This window comes from Cnephaeus nilssonii (assembly GCF_951640355.1).
Source record: "Cnephaeus nilssonii genome assembly, chromosome: 6".
NCBI lineage: Eukaryota > Metazoa > Chordata > Mammalia > Chiroptera > Vespertilionidae > Cnephaeus > Cnephaeus nilssonii.
The window spans coordinates 61,690,827-61,715,550 of record NC_137077.1 but is presented as its reverse complement, the minus strand read 5'-3'; the positions used below and the strand labels follow the sequence as shown (position 1 = coordinate 61,715,550).

The following is a 24,724-nucleotide window of genomic DNA, read 5'->3' as shown; positions in this document are numbered from 1 at the left end:
CTTTGTTGTCTCTTGTGATGGCCTTCATTTTAAAGTCTATTTTGTCAGATATGAGTATTGCTACTCCAACTTTTATTTCTTTTCCATTTGCATGGAAAAATTTTTTCCATCCCTTCACTCTCATCCTGTGTGTGTCTTTTGTTTTGAGGTGGGTCTCTTATAGATAGCATATAGTTGGGTCATGTTTTTGTATCCATTCTGCTACCCTACACCTTTTGATTGGAGCATTTAGTCCATTTACATTTAGGGTTATTATTGAGAGGTACTTATTTATTGCCATTATATTTCTGTGTGGCTAGATTTCTCTCTCTGTTTCTTTCTCTCATTACAGCAATCCCTTTAGCATGTCTTGTAATGCTGGCTTGGTAGTGATGTACTCCTTTAGCCTCTTTTTGTCTGGGAAGCTCTTCATTTGACCGTCTATTTTGAATAATAGCCTTGTGGATATAGTAATCTTGGTCTCATATCCTTGCTTTCCATTACCTTGAGTACTTCATGCCATTCCCTTCTGGCCTGTAGAGTTTCTGATGAGAAATCAGGTGTCAGCCTTATGGGAACATCTTTGTAGGTAACAGTTTGTTTTTCCCTTGCTGCCTTTAAGATTCTCTCTTTGTCTTTTATTTTTGTCATTTTAATTATGATGTGTCTGTGCGTGGGCCTGTTTGGGTTCTTCTTGTTTGGGTTTCTCTGTGCTTCCTGAACTTGTATGATTTTTTTTTCCTTTACCAGGTTAGGGAAATTTTCTGCCATTATTTCTTCAAACACCTTCTCTATGCCTTTCTCCCTTTCTGCCTCTTCTGTCATACCTGCTATTCTAACATTGTTACGTTTCAAGTTGTCCCAGAGCTCCCTTAAGCTGTCCTCCTATTTTTTAATTGTTTTTTCTTTTTGTTTTTCCAATTGAGTGATATTTTCAACTTTGCCTTCTAATTCACTAATTCGATCTTCAGCTTCCCCTAATCTGCTGTGTATTCCTTCCAATATGTTCTTTATTTGTGTTATGTCATTCTTTATTTCAGACTGTTCTTTTTTCATAGTTACTATATCTTTTTTCATGCTCTTGAGCATCTTTACCATCATTAATCTGAACTTTGTTTCAGATAAATTTCTTATATCTGCTTCATTTATCTCTTCTTCTGGAGGATTCTCTAGTTCTTTCATTTGGGGGTTGTTTCTTTGTCTCCTCATTTTGGCTTCTGTTTGGGTTTGTGACTATGTATTAGGTAGACCCTCTATACCTCTCAATCTCTAGTGTAGGACAGTATTAAAGGCTGTTTCTGACTAATTAGATCAGGCAAAGACTCAAAGCCTCCAGAGACCACCTCTGCCTACAGACTGATAAGATTCTGACTTGAATTGCCCTGCAGGCAATTGTCCTCTTGTGTGGTGAGTTTTTTCAACAGGGTGGGGCAGTTGCTACTGCCTGGAGGCTAATTGTTATTTTTAATCTCTTAAGTGGCCTCAGGGCAAGGTATTTTCCAATAGAGTGTGTCTACTCTCTTCTCCCCAAGCCAGGTAAATGTCTATGTGGGAAAGAGGTGCTTCACTGCATGAGGGAATGACTCAGCCCAGGAAACTGAGGGTGTCTGCCTTCTGAGCTCTATCCCTTTATTCCCCAGTCCTGGCTTCTGCTCTCAACAGCTCCAGTCCACTTCACCCTCCCTCTGCCAGAGCACAAGGTGGTGGCTCCACAGGGAATTTTATGTCTTGGCCCTTTAAGAGGGTGCCTGAATTTTCAGCTGTTACTTCCTGGCAGATAGCACCCTGCTGCTTTTCACAGCCAGATGTTATGTTGGTACCCTCCTCAGTTTTGGTGCTCTCTGCTGGGGAGCCCAACTTCGGGATTAGATCCCAGAGTTCTCAGTGGCACCTCCCCTACCCCCATAGCTGAGATATCTCTCCGGGACTTCACTTGCCATCTGCGGGCACCTGGCCAGCCCTTTTATGCCTCCGCCCCTCCTACCAGTCTCTATGCAGTCTCCACCTTTGATCCTTGGGTGTCAGGGTTCTCTCCTGCAAGTTTTTCATTGATTATTCAGGAAGTTTTTCTCTACTTTAGTTATAATGCTAGTTTGTTCCTGGGAGCATGTCCGTGCAGCATTCACTTACTCTGCCTCCATTTTTAATCTCCCTCAGCCCATTTCAATTTTCTTGTCTATAAAATGGTGCACTTTTTACCTTCTTTGTAACACAGTTGAGAAGATTAAAAGAATGACTATATGTAAAGTGCCTAAAACACCCTATATAACTATATATGTATTTATTTATATTTATTTTTAACTATAATCCTAACAAATGTTATTCATTATGATTATCATTATTTATTTTACCCATAGAGCCCTGTGAAATATTTAAGTCAAAGCTCTGCCCACCAACTTTAGTGCCAACAGCAATTATGCTAAAGTAGGGAAATCAAGAGACCCTTTCTCAAACATACACAGAGTGCTATTAGTGAAACCAAGGAACTGCAAGGGTTCATTGATGGTTCTCACTGTCTTTATACAAACTCCTCTTTTGTCTTCTCCACCTGGTGAAGCTTCTGAGTGGTAAGAAACAGGCCTCCATCTCTGAACAATACCATCAGAGCCTTTCACATTTGGCTGAAGGCTCACTCTTCAAACCTCATTGACTGATAAATGAGTCCCTCTGAATTTGGATGTGGTGAGCAGTTTTAGACTAATTTTCTGAAGTTCTTGGTGAGACATTCATAGCACATTAGCATCAAGCATTACTTTCATTGATGTTATGGCTATAATATGGAATAATTTATAATAACAAATAAAGTGAATGACCTGGCAGAAAGATGCAGTTTGGGACTGAAAGAAGCGTCTTCAAGTTCTGATACCTCACCCAATCAGAAGCCAGAGAGTGCAGCCCATCTGCCTCTCAAGTCAGAGAATCCTGGTTGTCATGTGCAGTTGTCAGTAACGTCCCTTTGATATTGATGTTGTCTTCCTTGGTTTTATTAGACGAGTTTGTATCTGATTTATTCCAAGCATGCCTCTAAGCAATTATGTATCTTCCCATTTAATCCTCAAAGTGGCCCTGTGACATCTATGCCCATTTACGAGTGGAAAGTAAGGCTCAGCTGGATAACCTTCCCAAAGACCCAGAGCTATAAAGGCTAAATAGGGATTCAAACCCATCCGTCTGACTTAACGTTGGCTTTGCTGTCACATTACCACTCATCCCTGTCTCTATCTCATTGATGAACCTTCCCAGATCCCATATTAGAAAAGGAAAAAACAGCATTTGGGGAGTGCAATTAATTTGTTGACTTTCCTTTTCAATTGTGACCAGATTGTTTGCAATAATAAAGTCTTACTTTTTAAAAAATAAAATCATTAAGCAGTTTTCATGACATGCACAACAAATCCATCATTTTCCCTTAAAGTCTTAAGCATATTTAGAAGAGAATGGTTTAAGTTTTTTGCCATGTTTGGAATAAAATCTCTACTCACTTCAAAATCAAATAACTTGTTTTACTTGTCAAGTAATACATACATATAAACTAGTATATATAGTTGCAATTAAAGTAAAGCTGAATGATCATGTGTGTGTTACTCCAATGACATTGGACACTTATCAGGCCCTTTGAGCAAAGTACTTTAACTAGCAGAGTAAATTCTATGAATGGCTACATATTATAGAACTAGTGACCCAGTACACGAAATTTGTGCACATTAAAAGGGAATTAATTAGAGGAAGTATTTTAATATTGCTATTTGCCCTTTCTCTATAATAGAAGTGTCAGAGATGAAAGAAAATTAGTAAAATATATATGAAAATCTTCCTCCTGTCAGAGTCTGGGGCACACCATGGGAACCAGAGTCAAGTCTCTGCCCACCCACGTGTGCCTTGAAATTGCATGAGACCCAGACCCGGCTGGCCCCACCCCCATTGGGCTAGATCCAGACCCGGCCGGCCCCACTCCCATCAAGCCCCGCCCGGGGCGGGGGGCGGTGGTGTGCAGCCTGAGGCCAGGGGGCACGCCTTGAGGTCCCCTGGCCCAGGCCAGAGGGCATAGCCTGAGGTCCCCCATCAAGCCCCGCCAGGCGGGGTGCGTGGCATGAGGTCCCCCAGCCTGGGCCAGGGCAGAGGGCACGCCTTGAGGTCCCTGTCAAGTCCTGCCGGGCGGGGGGTGTGGCCTGAGGTCCCCTGTCAAGCCCTGCAGACGGGGGACACAGCCTCAGGTCCCACAGCCCAGTGCTGGGGCATGGGGCGCAGCCTCAGGTCCCCTGGCCCAGTGCCAGGGGAGGGGGCGCGGCCTGAGATCCCCTGGCCCGGCGCTGGGGCAAGGGGTGTGGCCTGAGGTCCCCCGTCAAGCCCTGCCAGGTCGAGGACGTGGCCTGAGGTCCCCTGTCAAGCCCCACCAGGTGGGGGGTGCAGCCTCAGGTCCCCTGCCCCAGCCCAGTGCCACTCAGCCTCAGGTCCCTGCTGATTGCTCATTAAAGCTCATTATGGGAACTCAACCTCCGCTGTGGACACATCCATCTTGTGTTACAGGATCCCCACCTTTGCTGTGGGTGCAGCCATCTTGTGTTACAGAATCCCTGCCTCTGCTGTGGACATAGCCATCTTGTTATGGTGTGATGGTCAATTTGCATATTCCCTCTTTATTAGATAGGATGTTCCTAGAACACTTTATTGATTCACATTTAATTCACTTCAAAATTCAGAAGATTTCACCTTTTACTACAAAGTTTCTTTAAGCAAATGATAGATACTGTCATTTTCTAACTCTCCCAACAACTATTTGAAAGGAAAAGAATCCATGTTCACTTTAAGAATAGTTTCTGATAGCAAAGAATGACTAGTAACTTTAAACTTCAGGGGTCAAAGATGATAGCTTGAACACATAGATTTAGCTCTTACCCCATTTTAAAATGACAGTATAGATTTTTCAAAAAGCCAAAAACAATATAGAAAAGAGGAAAGGGAAAATAGACAACAGCAACAAAATTTGCAAGCGGCAAAGAAGATAGAGAAAGATGAATTTAAAGAAGTGGAAGAGAAAGCTGGCAGGGAACCTGATTTATATCCTAAACTCCCAACAGACCCAGGAAATGGTGAAATCAGGAAATTCTGGAAGTGAAAGTGATGGTAGAGCTAAGACAGGAGTATTTGTTGGAAGTCTGTTAGGGGGAGGAAATGGAGGACATCTTTAATAGTGTCAATAAAGAAAAGAATGAATTAGTCCCTTAGATGCCTTCTCCCACTCAGCACAGCCAGGCATCCCTTTCCTCCCTGGCAGAAGCCTAGTTTTAGTCTCTGGGAACCATGACATAGAGGGTCTCTGGATTGGGGGGCACAGCTGAGTGTGGCATGGCTACTCTGAAAACAGAGTAGGTGAAAGTTTATATACTGAACGTTGAGACTGCTAGTCTCCCCCGCCCCGCTCTTTGAACCCCAAGTTCAAAGAAGCTGGGTAGTCAGGCTTAATACCCTCCAAACAAGAGAAAGAATCAGAGCCATCTGACCCAAAGAAACAGCCTAGCCTGAACTATACAGTGAAGACCAAAGTGCACAAGCCCACTCAGATGCACCAAGCGTTCAGCTGTTTCAGGTCACACTCTAGTGTAAACAGAGAGCTAAGAAAAAATACAGACACTTGAGGAGAGAACCTAATATGCAAGACTGTCACCAAAAACAAGGAAGAGAAGCAGAGAAAGAGCACATGTAGGAAGAAGAAAACTTAAGAAAGAAAGAAAAAACTATCATTAACATCATTAGCAACATAAGATATTATATCCATACTGGTACTATTGCAAAATAACATACATAGGGGGACAAAGAGCTTTAGAAACTTAATAATATGGCAGAAATAAAAAATAAAAGTCAAATAAAATATTAGAAAATAAGTTTGTGGAAAATTTCCAAAAATTGGAACAAAAATAAATGAGGGATCTAGAATAGATAGGAATCATACAGGATGAGTTCAAATAACAACCATTACAGAAAGAAAGAGGAAAGTAAAGCATCAAATCATCTTATAAAATTGCCTAGCATTGATGGATATAGTTTTCCAAATTGATGGGTCCATGAGTCATGAGTGAAAATAGACCCACACCACTCAAAGTGTCTCACACTCAGAAGCCCTCAGGAGTGAGGCCAGTTAATGAATGAGATCCTTCCAGTGAGAACAGTGACAGACTCATGGCTGCCAGAGGGAAGGGCAGTTGGGAGACGGGGTGAAAGGTGAAGGGATTGAGCAGTACAGACTGGTAGTTATAAAATAGTCACGGGGATGTAAAGTATAGCATAGTCAATAATATTGTAATAACTATGTACGGTGCCAGGTGGGTACTGGAAATATCGAGAACTTTATAAAGATATGGTTGTCTAACCACTATGCTGCACACCTGAAATAATACAAGATACTATTGAATGTAAACTGTATTTGAAAGAAATAAAAAAATTAAAAAAAAAAGATAACAAAGGGAGAAGGAAGGCTCCACCTGAAGGGGAGGGAGGTGGGAAAGCGAGTCCAGTGTGGCTGGGAAATCCTACCAACAAGAAACACTATGTAGTGCATTTCACGCGCCCTGGTCCAATCACTCTACAGGTGAGAACAACCTACAACAGAAACTGTATGAGTCAAGCACCGTTACTATCTTCATCACCACTGTACAGACTAGGAGACTAAGGTGCCTAAACACTACATGCTCAAGCTCATATGGCTAATAAGTGGTAGAGCCAGGACTTTAAACCCAAGTCCCAGTAACCACTCTACCAGATTCCCTCTCTAAGTTTTTTAAAAAAGCTATACATTTATATGAAATCTACAATTTTGATATGTTGGTAACTAACTTAATTTTTTCAAAGCACTACAATCCTTGCAAAGCATGCTTGGTGTATGGCTTCTTCTCGGGTAGTAGGTAGTTAAAATACGATGCCAAGGTGTTCACACCATGATGGAGTCCCCAGAATGTTTAACGTGCCTGGTGGGCCAGGTAGTGACATTGTCAGGAGCCCGTAGAGATTTGGCCCCACTTCTGGGTTCAACTTTATCCCTCCGACGGTCATCCACCCTGAAGACCCTGTCAAACCTCAGGCATGTACTTGGTTAAAGGAGAAAGAGAAGGATCTAATAAATGTGGGAACGGCCACCATACTTGTCTGTAGACCGTGAGAAGTTTCCAACCTCTCTGGGTTGGAAATCTGTGTGGGTTTGTCCAAGAGGTCACAGTGCTCGTTTCCACTGGTGCCAAGATGATACAGATGGGTTTGATGGCACATCTATTATTGTTTTGTTTCAGATCATTTCAGTGGCACGTGGATTTAAAAAAAAAAAAACACAAGAGGAATATTGAGTGTTCAGTCATGGTTGCTTCTGCTTAGCAAAATATTGTGTAAATTCGTTGGCAGATGCTAGGAAAGTTGTACTTGCTGGTAATAACAAAGTTTTTATTTCTGTGTCCCATGCCCAGAACAATTTGCTATTCTGAAATATGGCACGAGTGAAAATGCTAGATGTGTATATTTCTCTAGAGGAATTATTTCACATCATTGCATGGAGATAGAATTATGAATTAATTGTAGTGAATAGAATGTTTTGCATTCTTTGCTAGAAGCCAAGAATAATGATTGAATGAAGTCCCATTAACATTTCCTATGCACTAATTTAGACAGTGGGTATGGTATTGGTATATGTGTTTGCTTTTTCTTTCAATGTTGTGTTGAGATATTAAACCATCTGTTCTTATGCATAAACATTTTTCTGGGATTCAGATGGGATTACAGGCTATGATATGGTTCTATGATTATTATGGGGTGATCAGACTGTTTATAAGAAAATCTTACTTTAGGGGCCTTTTAATGATCACTACAAGCTTAGGTTGGCAAAACATCTCCTTTTGGAAGCAAATTGTTTTTTTACAAATGTTGGTATGGTTAATTTTAAGTATCAGCCTAGATTAAATGATATTTATAAATTCTTAAATTAAGATGATATTTTTGAATTTATTAGGACTAGAGTTCATTTTCAAGATTAATTCTACATAGACTCATTACCAGCTTATTTCCATTTTCATCAAATGGAAATATTCCTAAGAAAATTTATAAAGTTCAAAATTGACTAATGTGCCAGATAATAATTTTATCTGTATAAATTTTATAAATAAAAGTTATATGTACATGACTATATTATGAATATGCATAAAAATATAATTAAATAGCACCAAATATTTACTACTGTCAATAAAATAAAATAGTCACATTCCAAAATATTTTAGAACATTCCAGGTATGAATTTGTAAACAAAATTTAAAGATTTATAGTATATCTAGCAAAAGATTTCCACTTGGGAAAATAAAGAACTTTAAATCAGTGATTCTCATCCACTTTCCCACCCAGGACCCTTGAGCAGTACAGTACATTTCCATGACAACGGCATCTCTCCCTTGAAAGGCGTTAAGGACCGGAAAAGGGAACACACATGAGTACCACTAACAGGAGCCCCCAGTGACTTTTTTAAATATATATTTTTATTGATTTTAGAGAGGAAAGGAGAGGGAGAGAGAGATAGAAACATCAGTGATGAGAATCCTTGATCAGCTGCCTCCTGCACGCCCCCTACTGGAGACTGAGCCTGCAACCTGCCCAGTGGCTTTAATACTCACCTATTGGAGAATCCACCCTTTGTGTCGCTCTCATGAGAATCACAGATTAAAATAGGTTTAGATCTGATGGGCAGCTCTCCGATTGCTTTCTGCAATTACAAATTTAAAATGACTTTGCTTTAGTGTTTAAGTTTATAAATACTGTAATATAAACATTTTTACATCAAGAAGATGTAGTGTGCACATTTCTAATTCATTTGTTGATCATCTTTGCTTTACCTACAAACTGTACTTGCATTAACAGTTGTTACAAAATAGGAAATGTATAGTAGGTGAATCGTGGAAGTAAAGATGTGACTATTCTATCTTCTTTGTTACAGCTCCATCCAGCAGAAAACCGGGAGACCCCCTTGTCATTTCAGATATCAAAAAAGGCAGTGTGGCACACAGGTAAGGAAAACGTCTTCTCTGTTTATTCCAAGGCATTTCTTCATAAAGCAGAAATGACCCCTGCCACACCCTAGGCAGACCTTGCTAATGGACCATGGTAGCTTCAACATATCCCAGGCAGCTGCCATGAATCAGTCATATTTGGTATTCCTAATGTCAGTGCTATTGTAGAAATTCCTCGGCATGCTGATTTATCTCTGCACCCAGTACAGAAAGCACAGGCCTGAAAATGTGTTTTAAGGTCTTTTATGAATCCAACAGAGGCTCTCCTTCACTGATCGGTCATATTCCATCTTTCATTTTCCAACGGAAACTCTGAAAGCGGCCTTAGGTATGCCAGACACCCCACATGGAGACAGTAGCTTGTGCAAGAGCTTTGATAGATGCCAGAATGTCCTTCCTGGCCCAGCCAGGTCCTTCAGCCTTAATGTTTTATCTCCTATTTGGTCCATATCCATCCAAATCAGGAAGTCTCAAACTTTTGGTTTCACAGATCAAAAATATTTTTTAAATGATTGGGGAACACTAATATAAGACTATTAACTTTTTTATTTTCCAGTTAAGGACTTTTTAAAAAATCCCACCTATTATCACAGCCATTTCATTAAAGAAATATTTTAACCCTTAAAAAAGAGTAAGTCCCTAGCTGGGTTGTCTCAGTGGACAGAGCATCAGCCTGAGGACTGAAGGGTCCTGGGTTCAATTCTGGTCAAGGGCACATGGACAAGGGCACAAATACTTTTTTAAATAAATAAACGCATAAATCTGTTTTAAAGAAAGGTAGTAAGGACAGTGTGTGAGTGTAGGTGTATAGGTAGAGGCTCCACTGTGACAAAGAGACTCATAGGTAAAGTGGATCAAACAAGACAGGAGTTTGTCTGTCACATAACAGTGGGGAGTGTGGCAGGCCCTGCAGGGCTGGAAGCAGCTCGCCATCCTCACAGCTTGCTCAGCATTGCAACCTTCTAGCCACAGAAAGGAGGTAGGGGCGGGGCCTAGAGAGTCTGGGGTGTGCATCTCTAGGGCGTGATCCCAAAGTAGGAAGGAAAGAAGAGATGCTGGGAAGCAATTAGCAATCTCTGTCACAGACCCAAAGCGTAAAGGATAGTTCTTATCAAAACATAACTTGATTGCCAGCATGGCTCAGTGGTTGAGCATTGGCCTGTGAACCAGGAGGTCATGGTTGGATTCCTGGTCAGGGCACATGCCTGGGTTTCGGGCTCGGTCCCGGTGTGGCAGGGCTTGCAGGAGGCCGCAGATCAATGATTCTCTTTCATCATTGATGTTTCTCTCTCTTCCTCTCCCTTCCTCTCTGAAATCAATAAAAATTTGTTTTTTAAAACAACATAACCTTATTTACAATTGTGTGTGTATACATATACGCACACACGAATGCATATACAATCGTATTATTTTTCTTATTTCATGATGGACCTTATAAGCTTTCAGAGACGCGCGGGGGTCCACAGCTAGTATTAGGCCCTCGAAGGCCACACTCCTGACAGCGAGTGTGGAACTCACCTTTTCTCCCCACAGTGGGTGGCCCTGCAGGTGGAAATGGCAGAGGCGCCACGTCCCAGCCCTCCACTCTGTCCATCCCACCTTGGCTGCCCTCACTCCCCCAACCCTGTCCTAGAGTCTAGACCGCCAGGGATCCAAAGGGGCAGGACAACGTGGAGAAGCATAGGCGGCCAGACCTCCCCTCCCTTCCTAGGAGCCTCCGAGTCCCTGAGTGAAGCTGACGGTGTTGTCCTGGCTAACCGGAGGCAGCACAAGAGAAAGCTGTTTTTAATTCTCTGCGATTTCCCGTCACGGCGGCCCTCCAAAATAAGACTGGGAAAAAGGGGGTGGGGGTTGTCAATAAAATTCAATTTAAAGGCAGTTGAGGAACCGCTTTTCCTCTAAAGATTACCATAATGCTGCCTGATGCTAACGCCTCTGAAACGGCCTGGGTACGCGCTCATCATCGCTCGCGTGTTGCTACGCATTTGCCAACAGGACCGGAACGCTGGAGCTTGGAGATAAATTGCTTGCAATAGACAACATCCGCCTGGACAACTGCTCCATGGAAGACGCCGTTCAGATCCTCCAGCAGTGCGAAGATCTGGTGAAGCTCAAAATCCGCAAAGATGAAGATAATTCAGGTACTGATAGCCTCGCCGTTAAAACTGGTGTCTCTAACTGCCCATCTGCCACGGAGGCTATTAGATCTTGGTGTTTTACATACAACAGCTGGCTGGTGACATTGCAGCAGAGTTTCACATAGTTAAGAAGGGCTTTAAATTGTGCATTGGGAGTTTAGTATCAATTTTAAGTAATGGTGCTTTTAAATGATATAATTAAGATAGTGTCATTATAGAACCATTATTACAACTGTATTTAAATAATCTTTAAAGATGAAAACTAAATTATCACCCAGTACCACCCTAATACAATGGAACAAGTCATTTTCAAGTTGATAGTTATATTACATAATTATAACCATAGTGCATGTTACATTTTTACTTAATTTTATAAACCAGTTATCATTTTACAAACCCTTACTATATTTATTATTTACTGCCTGTACTTTATTTACCATTCTTCTCTTCTTGCTTAGATTGCTTTTAATTGTTCATTATTAAGGATAGTGCAATCATGGATATCTTTAGGCATAGATATCTTTATTCAGTTGTTGATCCTTTGAATTATTTCATTAGGAAATATCCCTAGAAGATTGCTGAGTCAGATTGAGATGGAAATCTTATGATTCCCGATGAGTCCTTTACCATGTTTCTTTCTAAAAGGGCTGTATCCATTTTTAGTGCTTCCAGCAATATATGAATCCATTGGAGCAGTGCTTCTCAAACCTTAGTGGGCCTCAGGATCGCCTGAAGAGCTTATTAAAAAAAAAAAAATGAACAAACAAGTCCCAGCTAGGTGGGTGGCTCAGTTAGTTGGAGTGTTGTCCTGTACACCAAAATGGTTGTGGGTTCAATCCCCAGTTAGGGTGCATACCAAAGGCAACTGATCTCTCTCTCTCTTTCTCTCTCTCTCTCTCTCCCTCTCTCTCTCTCTCTTTCTCTCTCTCTCTCACCCCCCTTCCCTCTCTAAAAAATAAAAATTCAATAAACATATTCTAAGGTATAGATTTGTTTTAAAAAGCAACAAACAAACTCATAGAGAACATTTTTGTGGTTACTAGATGGGAGAGAGGTTGGGGGGATGGGTGGAAAGGGGGGAAAAGATTTAGAAGTACAAATTGGTAGCTACAAAGTAGTCTCAGGGATGTAAAGTACAGCACAGGGAATATAGTCAATAATGCTATACTAACTCTGTATGGTGCCAGATGGGTACTAGAATTACCAGAATAATTGTTTCATAAGTTACATAAATGTCTAATCACTATGTTGTATAACTGAAACTAATATAATATTGTATGTCAACTGTAATAGGAAAACTAAAAATTATTTTTTAAAGAAACACAGTTCTTGGGCACTGCTCCCAAATGGGGCCCTGAGATTCTGCATTTCCAGCAAACTTCCTCATTATGCTGCTATGGTCCAAGGACCACACTCCAAGTAGCCCTGCAGTAGAAGCCCTTTTATCTAATTACTAGAGGCCCAATGCATGAAGATTCGTACAAGAATGGGCCTTCCTTCCCCTGGCTGCAGGCACCACCTTTGCTCCGGCTCGGAGCCACCTTTCTGCCTTCCATGCTGCACAGAGGCCTGGAGAGACTGGGACGGTGCAGAAAGCCTGTGTCGTCGCCATGATGACGACACATGTGTCCCGCCCTGCCCCTGGCTGCTCGGCACCTGCGTATGCAAATTAACCAGCCTTTTTTGTTGGGTTAATTTGCATACTCACTCCTGATTGGCTGGTGGGCATTGCGAAGATACTGTCTATTTGCATCTTTCTCTTTTATTAGTGTAGATGATAAGAACCAGAGCTTATTGGGAAAAGTCCATTAGTTGAAAGAGTCAGCAAAATGTGGGGAATTATAGAAAATATATCTACACTAATAAAAGAGAAACATGCAAATTGACCATCACTTCGCTATGCCCACCAGCCAATCAGGAGTGAGTATGCAAATTAACCCAACAAATATGGCGGTGGCCCCACCCTCCAGCTGCTCCGGGCCTCTGGGCAGCACACATGCAGGCACAGAGTGGCTGGGTGGAGCGGGACGCCTGCTATGAGGGGAAGGGCTGGGGGCAGAGGGAGCTACAGGAGCGGCGCTCCGCCGGGAGCGTTCAGACTGAAGGCGGCGGCCAGAGGGAAGGCCTGGGTCCTGGGTGCCGGAGGAAAACTGGTGCCAGCAGCTAGAGGAAGGAAGGCCTATTGCTCGAATCATTTCATGCAACAGGCCTCTAGTATATCCATAATATAAATGCCTAATTTAAAATTTTGCCAGTCTTTCCAGTGAAGCCAAGGCCTTTCCTATGAGTATTCTATAGATTATAGTTACACATCTTGTTACCTGTTTGTTTGCCCAAACTATACCCATGATAATCAGTTTACAATTTCCACTTTTAGGTTTTTTTGTTCATTTGTTTTAATATGGTGAGAATTTTAAAAATTTAAAGCAATCAGAATGCTTACTCCATCTAGATTTTTACTTTCCCAAATGTTTTTGAGTTTTTCCTCTACATAATTAATAGTATAGGTTTGCTTAATGAACCCCCCTTACAGAATCTTTCCAAAGCATTTGATTTTCTTTTCATAGAACCACTATACTCATATTTTATACATTATGTAAGATTCATTAAATTACATAGTTACAATAACAAGTAAAACTGGGATAAGACAGGCTTGGGAATAAATGTAATTGACTCTAAAACTTCAAACTTACCACTCAAGAGGTAGCAGGAGCAGAAGTACACAGGGCACTAGAGAGGGAGGCCTACTAATCCGGAGCAGTCCATGGCATCGGTCAGGAACCTCGCAGAGAATGCGGAGCCACAAGTAGTCCAGTCAGTTGGGTAATTGGAGCTTGGTTAAGAGAGCTTCTACTGTTTCTAATTTTATCCAAACCAATAGTGAGTTAGTGTGCAAGTTCTGGAGTCACCTGTAATGAAACCATCTAGACCTAGAGTTCATGGTTATGTCAAGCAGTGTGTTGACGATTCCTACTCAAAGCCAAAACAAATTGGTAGTTACATCCAATTGCACAGCTGGTAAGGATGATTCTGTCCAAATATATAACCAACATTTTAAAATGTGCATAGGTTTCTACTCGTAATTTCCCAAGCAGCTGATTTTTCGTGCCAACATTTGCATTCCTCTCCTTACAAGCATGCTTCAATTGCACTTTCTTTTTGGAGGGATAAAGCCTCCAGCATCACTCGGTTCTATCCTAGAGAAGAGGCAAAGCCCTGTGGAGAACCCCATTTAGCATGATTTGCCAAGCTAAGCAGGTATCAGCTACCTTCCTTGCAGAGCAAAAAAGCCGAGACAGAGGAATGTGCTTGGAGCTCCCGGTTGGCGATCCTCCAGTTCCAAAGCCAGGCTGAGCAGACACATTGGGAGGAGTTTCAGAAACATGAATTGTTGCTTTCCTTCAGCTCATTTTCCCCCTTTAGACCTTTCCCCCTATAATCTCTATACCTAACGTGATAATAATTAGGATATGCTTATTAAGCATATTTTCCAGCTTCACTGGTTTCATTGCTCTGCCTTGCACCTTACCCAAGGAGATGGCAGCACTATTCTCAAACATTAAGTCTTTGTTTTTCATTCAGTCATGCAATTTATTTAGTGGAAGCTACTGTGCCAGGGACTGCCAATTAGATTAAAAAGGACACAGTCCCTGCCTGCCCTTAAATCAGTCACCGCCCTATAAGAGAAACAGAAGAAAATCAATAATTAACAACATGATGAATGTTCTAAGGGTGTGCAGAAAGTGTTAACAGAATGTGCAGGCAGCCACTGACACCTGGAGAGCTCAAGGAATGCTTCTAACACTCTCTGTCTTGACATTGTCTGGGAGGTATTGTTAGAATCCATCAGAGGGAGGGTATGAACCAAGCAGGAGGCCAGAGAGCATGGCACATCGTAGTAGCAGATGTAGCTGAAGCAGAAACGATGTGTAAGGACTCGGCAGTAGGAGAGGAGAAAGCTCTCCTGAAGCCGATCATCATGGTCCTTCTAAACCATGTTAAGACCTTTGAACTTACCCCAGAAGCCCGTGGGGAGGGCTTATCGCAGGAGAGTGAGGCCATCGTATTTGGTCAGTGTGCACCAGTTGCAATCATTTACTAGAGTATTGAATGAGACATTTGAGAGCGTCTGAGTTAACTGTTTCTAGTCCTTTCTGGGAGAAGCTGAAGAATAAGTAAGAACACTAGATTGGCTTCCCAACTGACACGCTGAGAAACAGGAAATTAACTTCTCTGAGCATCAGTTTCCTCATCTATAAATGTCCATTTATTGCCTACTTCGCCTGGCTGTCTTAAGATCAAAAGAGATAATAAATTGAAGCGCTCAGTGATAATGTTTGGCACTTACGAGTAATAAGGCCCAATGAACGCTAATGATCAACAGTCATTAGTAGGGTGTTACTAAAGCTAATTTTAGCTTCATTTTACAATAGCCCGATCTTTGGAACACTTGGTTGTAGGCATCACCCTCCCTCTATATTCAAGGCCATTCTGCCTTCAGGAGCCTTCGCATTTGTTTTCTTTCATTACCACAGAAACATAAATTAAGTAGAGCCACACTGCTCCTGACTGGGTCCCTGGCTCCAAAACAATGGCTGTTACCCAATCCCCCGGTCCCCAAAGATGCAAATAACCCTCTTGAAATAAAATCTATTGCTTTGCTTGGTTGCATCTAGATTCACTCTAAACGCAGATGGGAGAGTTTGGAGATCTGAGAGGGTACCTTGAAGCAAAACAGTAGAGAATTTGGAGGAAGTGTAGGAAGAGGTAAATGGAGGCTTCCAAATCTGTCTCCAATCATTTCTAGGGGTCTGCTGAGACCACACGACAGTCAGGAAGCTGTTCTAAATGATCCATTTACTCAGGCTGTTCCCCTCCAAGAAAGGTGGCCATACTCTGAAATGCATTCCATCACTTACTTAAAATGAACTCTGATTGACCTGCACATTTATGCATTCCGAAGGCTCTCTCCCAAATCCACGCCTCCTCTTCGGCCACAGGAGCAGCTGCCGTTGTGGATTCACGCCAGAGAGCGCTCGTTCTGTTAAACAGGAGGCACTCGAGAAGCCCAAAAACAACGTTGCTGATAATTAATGCTGCAATTCTGCATCTGTTCCGTGGTCCCATTCATTTTCTTAACTAGAGCCAGGCAGAACAAACAAGGAGGCTGGCCCCCTGTCATGTCTTTCACTAATAGTTGTAAGCCTTCTGTTGTGATGTAAAAGCTGCTGATAATATCATTAACATCTGGTTAGGCTCCCGTAGCACCTTACTGGTGATCCTGCATTTTTCCTTTTCAGGAAGTCTGTTCCTTCAGCACTCCAGTTGCTGCTTTCTAAGCCGGAGCAGCCTGGAGGAGAGAGGGACTTGGAGAGCTTCCACCTCCAAAATGGCCTGAGCATCGCGGGCATTCCTGCCAGCTCCTCAGCTGCAGAGCCGTGCCCGTGCCAGTTGAGCTCCAGCCCTCGGCGGCAGATGGGCCTGGACGCGCAGCCTGGAGCTGACGCAGCCACTCTTGGGGCTGCGAGGGGAGGATGCTCCAGGCCTGCTGGTTCCCACAGAGGCAGCCCAGGTCTTACCCTCCCACTCGGAAGGAGCCAGGGTGGGGTTACATCACTTTGGAGAAGGAAACTAGGCCGTGGAGTAGCGGCGAGGGTGGCTCCCAGAATTCTCTTCCCTCGGAGCTGGTGCCTGCCGACATGAACATTCGTCATCACTCACCTGTTCAGGCATCCACTGAGGTAGCCGTGGGGCCTAGATCAGGGCTCTGGGGCAGGGTCCTCAAACTAAGGCCCGCGGGCCACAGGCGGCCCGCCAAGGACATTTATCCGGCCCGCCGGGTGTTTTTGCCGCTGCTGCCTGTCCTGCTTAGCAGCTACTTAGCAGCGTGCATAGGAATTTGTTCATAGTTTTTTTTAAAACTATAGTCCGGCCCTCCAACGGTCTGAGGGACAGTGAACTGGTCCCCTGTTTAAAAAGTTTGAGGACCCCTGCTCTGGGGATATGCAGATGAAAATCTTGTTTTCAAGGTGATCTTATTCTCATGGGAGAGACAAGTAGAGAGAGAATTAAACATCTAGTGAAAAGGACTGGCTACAGCACGCCTTCTCCGTGGGGGCAAAAATTGGTTCTCAGAGAGTTAGGAACCTGAGATGTTACATCACCGCGGTGAGTGGCCCTCCAAAGCTCAGCCCTACCTGAGTGAATCTTAGCCCTTCCGATTTCTCTGGTTAGAAAGAATTTTAATTTAATTTCTCTCCTTGTCGGGGGGCAGAGGCAAGAATTAAAATGAAAAGGTGAGAAGCACTAGAAGAACGCAGAGGCGGGTGGGGTCTCCCAGGAAATGCCTGGGGCTCCTGCGGGGGCAGCCAGGAAGCCCCCCTGAAAAACAAGACACCTGCGCCAAGTGCCGAGGCTCCGGCCGGAGTCCTCCGGGGGGGGGGGGGGGGGGGGGGGAGGTGTCTGTGCCCCGGGAGAGACGTGTGCAAGGTTCACGATGGCAGGAACGTGCTGTTACAGAGACTGCGGCGAGGAAGAACGTAGGAGGCTGGGCGGGAAAGGGAGGGGGTGGCCCTCTGGAGACATGGCGGCCCCAGCTCAGCTCGTGCCAAGAAGGGGGTTGTATTTTATTCTTAAGGAATTGGGGAACCAGTGAAAAGCGTCCAGTAAGAGAGTGACATTCAGATTTATGCCTTTGACGTATTCTAGGAAGAAAGGAAAGGGAATGATAGGCTGGCAGCACTGGTGCAAATAAATGCGAGGGAGAGGGACAAAGGCTGGGCCCCATCAGGAAAACATGTGGAGGAAACCACTGCTATGAAACCCTGGGCAGAGCTGAGATGTCTCCTCCTCCAGCGCAGGTGGCAGCGGGATGCGCTGGGACCTCGCCAGGTGGGCACACGGGCCGCCGCCACTGTCTGTGAAGATGAGCAAACCAAACTAATTAATACCAGTTTCCTCAAGGCATCACGGAGTTTTCTGCGGGAATTAATGTTTTTATTAAATTAAATATTATTGCACATGTGTTAAATATTATTTAATAAAATAACATTTTATTACGTTTTAAGTAATTATAAAAACTACAAATATTTAAAAATAGAGAAAAATGGTGTCATAAGCCATCATACGTCACCTGGCATTAACAGTTGGTAACTTACGATCCATCTTGCTTCTCTATACTCCCGCCCTAATTTAAGACTTCTAAAATATATAATTAAATATCACAGTTTAAAATATTGGCAAAAATTTTTAATATCATTAAATATTCACGTAATGTTTCCATTTTGCCTGATTTTCATATCCGTGGGTAGATATAGACAGATAGGTAGATGTGTGACTGTGTTAATGCTGCGCCATGACACAGTCTGACTGTAAAAGCTGACTGTTTTGTTAAAGCAGCTTCCAGACCATTCCATTGCATCCTTAGGGACAGAAATGAAATAGCTCCTTAACCAGGCACAGCCCCCAGAGGCCCAAGGAATAAAACAAGAAATGCCCAAAATCTTCACCATGCCCTCAGCAAATACGAAACAGGTTTCGTATTTGCAGCCCTGACACAGTCAAAACACCCACTGGCGCTGAAGGCACCTCAGGACGTCTTTCAGACCGATGCTTTAGGCAGGCAGACCCGTTCACAGATGCGTTCCCTTGTGCTAATGTAAAATCGCCAAAATAAACGTATGACAGGGTGACACCCAGGTGTATGCTACCGAAACATAACCTACACGGCTTTTGATGTCAACAACAGAGGAGAGATAATCACTCACACCTGTTTTCATATCCATGCGTTCATCAACAGGATGTACGCTGTAAGACACAGTCGGTGGAATGATAGGTAAGGGATTCTAGATTTCCAGGCCAACCTCTCTAAGCCCCACTTAACCATGTACATAAGTTCAAGATTGCTCCAACCCCGAGTAAAATCGGCTTTTCTATATTGAAAGTTAGCTGGCTGTAAAGCCTGGAAATAGCAATTGCGTGGCCTGATCTCTGTCATGCACTCCTTCCTAATTGCCTCCTCAGCCGTGTGCTCCTTCCGCTGGTTTCGATGGCACACTCACGAAATGCTGGGCCAGCGTGCAGGGCCTGCAGTGCAGCTGGTGGCTCTCTCCAGGTTAAAAGCGTAAGTCATTAGGATATTCCCTGTTAGGATGTGACGTCCTACGAAGGAAATGCTACTTCTCCAAATAATTATTTTCTGCGACATAATGTGCTGATGCCGATATTCTGAATTTCTTATTTTATGTCTGAATACATTTGTCTTATTACTTTATGTGGTTTTTTTTCCAAAAAAAAAAAATGACTTTTTGCCATTTATTGCAGATGAGCAAGAAAGTTCCGGGGCAATTATTTACACCGTGGAGCTGAAGCGCTATGGGGGGCCCCTCGGCATCACGATTTCAGGAACTGAGGAGCCATTCGATCCGATAATCATTTCAAGCCTCACCAAAGGGGGATTGGCTGAAAGGTAAAATTTGAGGGAACTGCTCCAGTTACCTGGGTCTGGGATGGGTTTCCTTCCTCACAGCCGTGCTCCCCTCCCCTGCGTGGGTTTTCTGAGGGCTTGTTCACAGGTCGATTTTAGAGCTGGAGAGGTCTTGGGCATTGCTCCGACCTGACTCTGAGGGGCATCTGACCGGCGGTGAAAGGTGCCAGGGGCTTAGCATTGATATTAGTCTCTAGAAACGTATAAAAGGACCACAATTGACTGGAGGTAGATTTATATCCTGTCCATTTTGAGAGAAGGAGGCTGAAGTTCAGGGAGGTTAAGAGGCTTGTCCAACTCAATTCAGCAAACGTCCGCTGAGCCTCTCCCCTGACAGGCATGGCCTCAGCTGCTGTTTTTCAGGAGAGGATGGCACAGGCTGTATCGTCAGAGATTCCGGGAAGCAAAGTGTAACATCTTAATGATATCTTGCAATTTGGAATGTTCCTTTGGCGATTTGTTTTCATGAGCACGGATCCCAACCCCCTGTGAACTGTATCTTTCCTGAGACCTGTTGTGGGGGGATAGTCCAAACATCACAGCCAGATCTGGCCTTCTGGAACCCAGCTCAGGAACGCACACACATCATTCATGCTGACACTAGAGTACAACGGTTTGCAGAATAGAGACGTAGCATTGCAGAACTGTGGAGCTGCAAGGAACCTTAGAAATCATCTCATCCAACATTTTCATCTGTCAGTTGAGGGCCCTGAGGCTGCTCAAAAGGATCACCCTGTTAGAATTTCATAATCTGATATTAACAGAGACACCTATAACATGGCATTCTTCCGGCGTCCTCCCGGGCTAGGTATCTCTGTTAGGGAGAAAACGAGAAAAGATTACTGTTTATCTGATTTAGCAAGCTACTGGTCAAGTGTTGTATGGCTTACAACACAGATCTTTCATAAACTGGAGATTCCTCAGGAGAGAATGAAGTGATTTTTTTATTTCAGGGGGAAGAATTCTTTGAGACATGATGCATTGGTGGACTTGTTAAGCAGCCCCCTAACCTGCACGACCCAGTGTCTCCTCTGCTGCCCAGCACAGCTGCCCACTGCCCCAGAGCCAGCTGTGGTCAGAGCGCTCAGTCACAAGCAGCCCTGGGCGCTGGGCTGACCCCTTCCCTCGCTGCAGTTAGTGAGCAGTGCACAGGAGGCCAGTGCAAGGATTCCCTCTCTGCAGCCGTCAGCACAGAGAGATCTGGCTTTTCCCACCATCCCTGAGCTTCCTGCTGTGAGTCTGCTCCTTCCCCACCCAGTGCTCCCGAGCTAAGGTAGATACGCTGAGCGTGAGAGTTAGAAACTCCAACCTGCTAGTTCAGAATTGGGTGAGCATGGGAAGAGAAGAAGAAAGGCCATCGGTGTATTAGTTTATTAATCACTACATTAATTTTATATTTCCACGTTTCAAATAGTGTGCTACACCCTATACATACAGTTTCCTATTTAATCTTCAGGGCTTCCCAGTAAGATGATTACCCCCATTGTAGTGATGAGGAAACTGACACCCAGAGATTAACATAGGGTCCCAAGGTCCCACGGCTGGTGGTGGCAGAGTTGGATTCAAACCTAGCCCTACAGTCATCCTACCTAATAATAGACAAATATGCAAATTGACCATACCTTCGCTATGCCCATGATTGGCCAGGACGCGCGGGGGGGCGGGACTCAGGGTGGCCGGGGTAGCTGATTGGGCCGGCGGGACACTGAGCTGCGTCGCCAGCAGTGGCACGAGCTCAGCGTCTGTGCCATGGCTGTGCTGCGGCACAGAAGGGGCCTCTGGGGCAGCGAGCTGATGTCCCGCCGCGTGGACCATCAAAAGCGGGGGAGCTGAGTGCCTGAGCGGACAGGCACTCAGCTCCCCCGCAATCAAAAGCAAAAGTGTGGGAGCTGGGTGCCTGTCCGCTCAGGCAGCAGGCCTTTCAGAAGCCTCCACCACGCCAGAGGCTTCTGAAAGGCCTGGTGCACCAGCGATCGAAAGGAAAGCATGGGATCTGGGTGCCTGTCCGCTCAGGCTGCAGGCCTTTCAGAAGCCTCCGGCGCCTGGTGCACCAGCGGACAGGCACCCAGCTCCCCGTGATCAAAAGCAAAAGCGTGTAGGGGACCCTACACGTGCATGATTCAATCATGCACTGGGCCTCTAGTGTGCTATATAATGATGACCACATGTACACAGTGGTCTCATGTGATTATGACAGAGCTGAAAAGTTCCTATATCCAATGACCTCATAGCTGTCCAAATGTGATATCACAACGCATTGCTCACGTGTTTGTGATGACACTGGTGTAAACAAACCTGCACAGCCAATCTTATAAAAGTATAGCACATACAATTATGCACAGTACGTAATACTTGACAATTACTGACTGCGCTACTGGTTTATGTATTTAGTATACTATTCTTTTTGTTGTTATTTTAGAGTGTACTTTTTCTACTTATATAAAAACTAGAGGCCTGGTGTACGAAATTCGTGCACTGGGGTGGGGGTCCCTCAGCCCAGCCTGCACCCTCTCCAATCTGGGACCCCTCAGGGGATGTCCGACTGCCGGTTTAGGCCCACAGGGATCTGGCCTAAATCGGCAGTTGGACATCCCTCTCACAATCCAAGACTTCTGGCTCCCAACTGCTCACCTGCCTGCCAGGCTGATCACCCCCTAACCCCTCCCCTGCCAGCCTGATCCACGCCTAACTGCTCCCCTACAGGCCCGGTCGCCCCCAACTGCCCTCCCCTGCCAACCTGGTCGCCCCCAACTGCCCTCCCCTGCAGGCCCAGTTGTCCCCAACTGCCCTCCCCTGCAAGCCTGGTCCACCCCAACTGCCCTCCCCTGCAGGCCTGGTCGCCCCCAACTGCCCTCCCCTTATGGCCTGATCACCCACAACAACCCTCACCTGCCGGCCATCTTGTGGCAGCCATCTTTGACAACATGGGGGTGGCCATCTTTGACCACAGGGGGGCGGCCATCTTGTGCGAGGGCATGAGGGTCAATTTGCATATTACCTCTTTATTATATAGGATGTTGGTTGTAAAACAATACATTGTGTTACGCCAGCAGCATCCTCATACATCTTGTATTTACTGAGTCTCTTGGTTGCATCCTTTTCTCTTGGCCTTGATTTGATTTTGTGTTGTTTTGTACAGTAATATGCTATGCAAGCTTGTAGTCTAGGAGCAAAAGGCTGCACCCTACAGCCTCGGTGTGTGGTAAGCTACACCATCTAGGTTCGTGTTAAGTACACTCTATGATGTTCCCAAGACAAGGAAATCGCCTAATGACACATTTCTCAGGACGTGTTTCCACTGTTATACAGTGCATGACTGTACAGCAATTGATTCCCAAGACCAGCCTTTTTCATTTCCCTGGAATCACCAGCAGGGGGCCCAGCCACACCAGGGTCCAGGGTGTGTCCCCATCTCTCTGAACCTCACTTCTGGTGAGCTGGGAGAATGATTATGTTCAACATTTTAAATCTGTAGGAAGAAGGAATGCCCCGTGCTAAACATCGCTACATTCATTGTCCAATCTTGTTCGTTTCCTTGGGATTTTTAAGAGGATTACCAAATGACTCTGCTTTCTTGGAATTTAAAAGGCATACAAGTTCACTTTAACTACTAATTAAAACAATTTTTCTAATTTTATTTGAAACTAAAAAGTAATTCACAACAGATGCAGTTGTCTTGTAACATTGCCCAGAAGAAAGCTAGACATGGTTTCTAGAGACCCTTGCCAAGTCTTTATTATTATGAATACATAAAGTATGGCCAGGAATTTATATTGAGTAGCACACAGGGATTATTTCTATTTTCCTATTGCTCCTCGGTGTTTCAGAACCGGCGCGATCCACATCGGAGACCGGATCCTGGCCATCAACAGCAGCAGCTTGAAAGGGAAGCCCCTGAGTGAGGCCATCCACTTGCTACAAATGGCGGGAGAGACTGTCACCTTGAAAATTAAGAAACAGACAGATGGTGAGTGGGTTGAGAGCCACAGTTAAGAATTTCCAGTGCATTTCCTTCCCAAAAAGAATGGGCAAATGTCTGTATGTGCATTTCTAGGAAAATGACTCTCTAGCCAGAGAGTGTTTATCTTTTTATTAAAATTTATATGGCCTTGGCTGGTGTAGCTCAGTTGATTGGGTGTCATCTGTGCACCAAATGGTTGCTGGTTGGATTCCTGGTCAGAGCACATGCCCAGATTATAGGCTCAATCCCCAGTAGGGGGCGTATTGGAGGCAACCGATTGATGATTCTCTCTCATCATTGATGTTTCTATCTCTCTCTCCCTCTCCCTTCCTCTCTGTGAAATGAATAAAAATATTTTTTAAAAGCAATAAAAAATGTTTTAAATTTTTAATTTATTCTGATACTTAAACTTCTTTCCTGTCTTTAAAGCTCAGTCAGCGTCAAGTCCCAAGAAATTCCCCATTCCCAGCCACTTGGGTGACCTGGGCGACATGGAGGAGGACTCCTCTCCAGCACAGAAGCCAGGCAAACTCTCCGACATGTACCCGTCCACCGTGCCCAGTGTGGACAGTGCTGTGGACTCGTGGGACGGCTCTGGAATCGACGCCAGCTACGGGAATCAAGGTATGTCCTGGGCCTGAGGAAAGAGGCATTGTTGAAGCCCATGTTTCTCAAAGGTCCACCTTCTGCTCCACGAAAAGAACACCTTTCACTTATGTCTGCGTCAATGTAACCGCATTGAACACACGGCTATAGTGGCCCCGCATTTCCTCCTTCTTAATGCTGATAAGTCATGAACATTTATCAAACACTAGCAGGCCCCCCATTAGACCTACCAAGGTTCAAGTGTTCAAGCGTGTCCTTCCTGCATCGATTAATTACGAGGGTAACCCTGCAACAGAGTGGTTCACTGAAGACAGCCCCATGGTCTTACCTTGTCAGCAAAGATGGATTGGGGTGCGGACAAGGAGCATGAGAGATTAGCCAATGGTCTGTTTATTCCTGCCTCCTCTGGCTTTTAAAAACAACTTGTAGGGATTTCCCCAAATACTCATTATTAGAGAGTTGTAATCATAATATATAAAAATATTTAACAGAGTTCTCTTCGCAGACATCATCTTCATGT

General features: G+C 44.3%; 1 protein-coding gene across 8 annotated transcripts in view; it reads left to right on the top strand.

The window, feature by feature from the left end:
- Positions 1-24,724, top strand: part of GRIP1 (glutamate receptor interacting protein 1) — a 669,876-nt gene that overhangs the window by 606,467 nt on the left and 38,685 nt on the right. For all 8 annotated transcript variants that reach the window (XM_079775184.1, XM_079775181.1, XM_079775185.1 and 5 more), the window contains 5 exons: positions 8,942-9,011; positions 11,010-11,155; positions 19,475-19,619; positions 23,465-23,604; positions 24,028-24,222. In XM_079775184.1, coding sequence (XP_079631310.1) covers positions 8,942-9,011; positions 11,010-11,155; positions 19,475-19,619; positions 23,465-23,604; positions 24,028-24,222 — 696 coding nt within the window. The remainder of the gene's footprint in view (positions 1-8,941; positions 9,012-11,009; positions 11,156-19,474; positions 19,620-23,464; positions 23,605-24,027; positions 24,223-24,724) is intronic.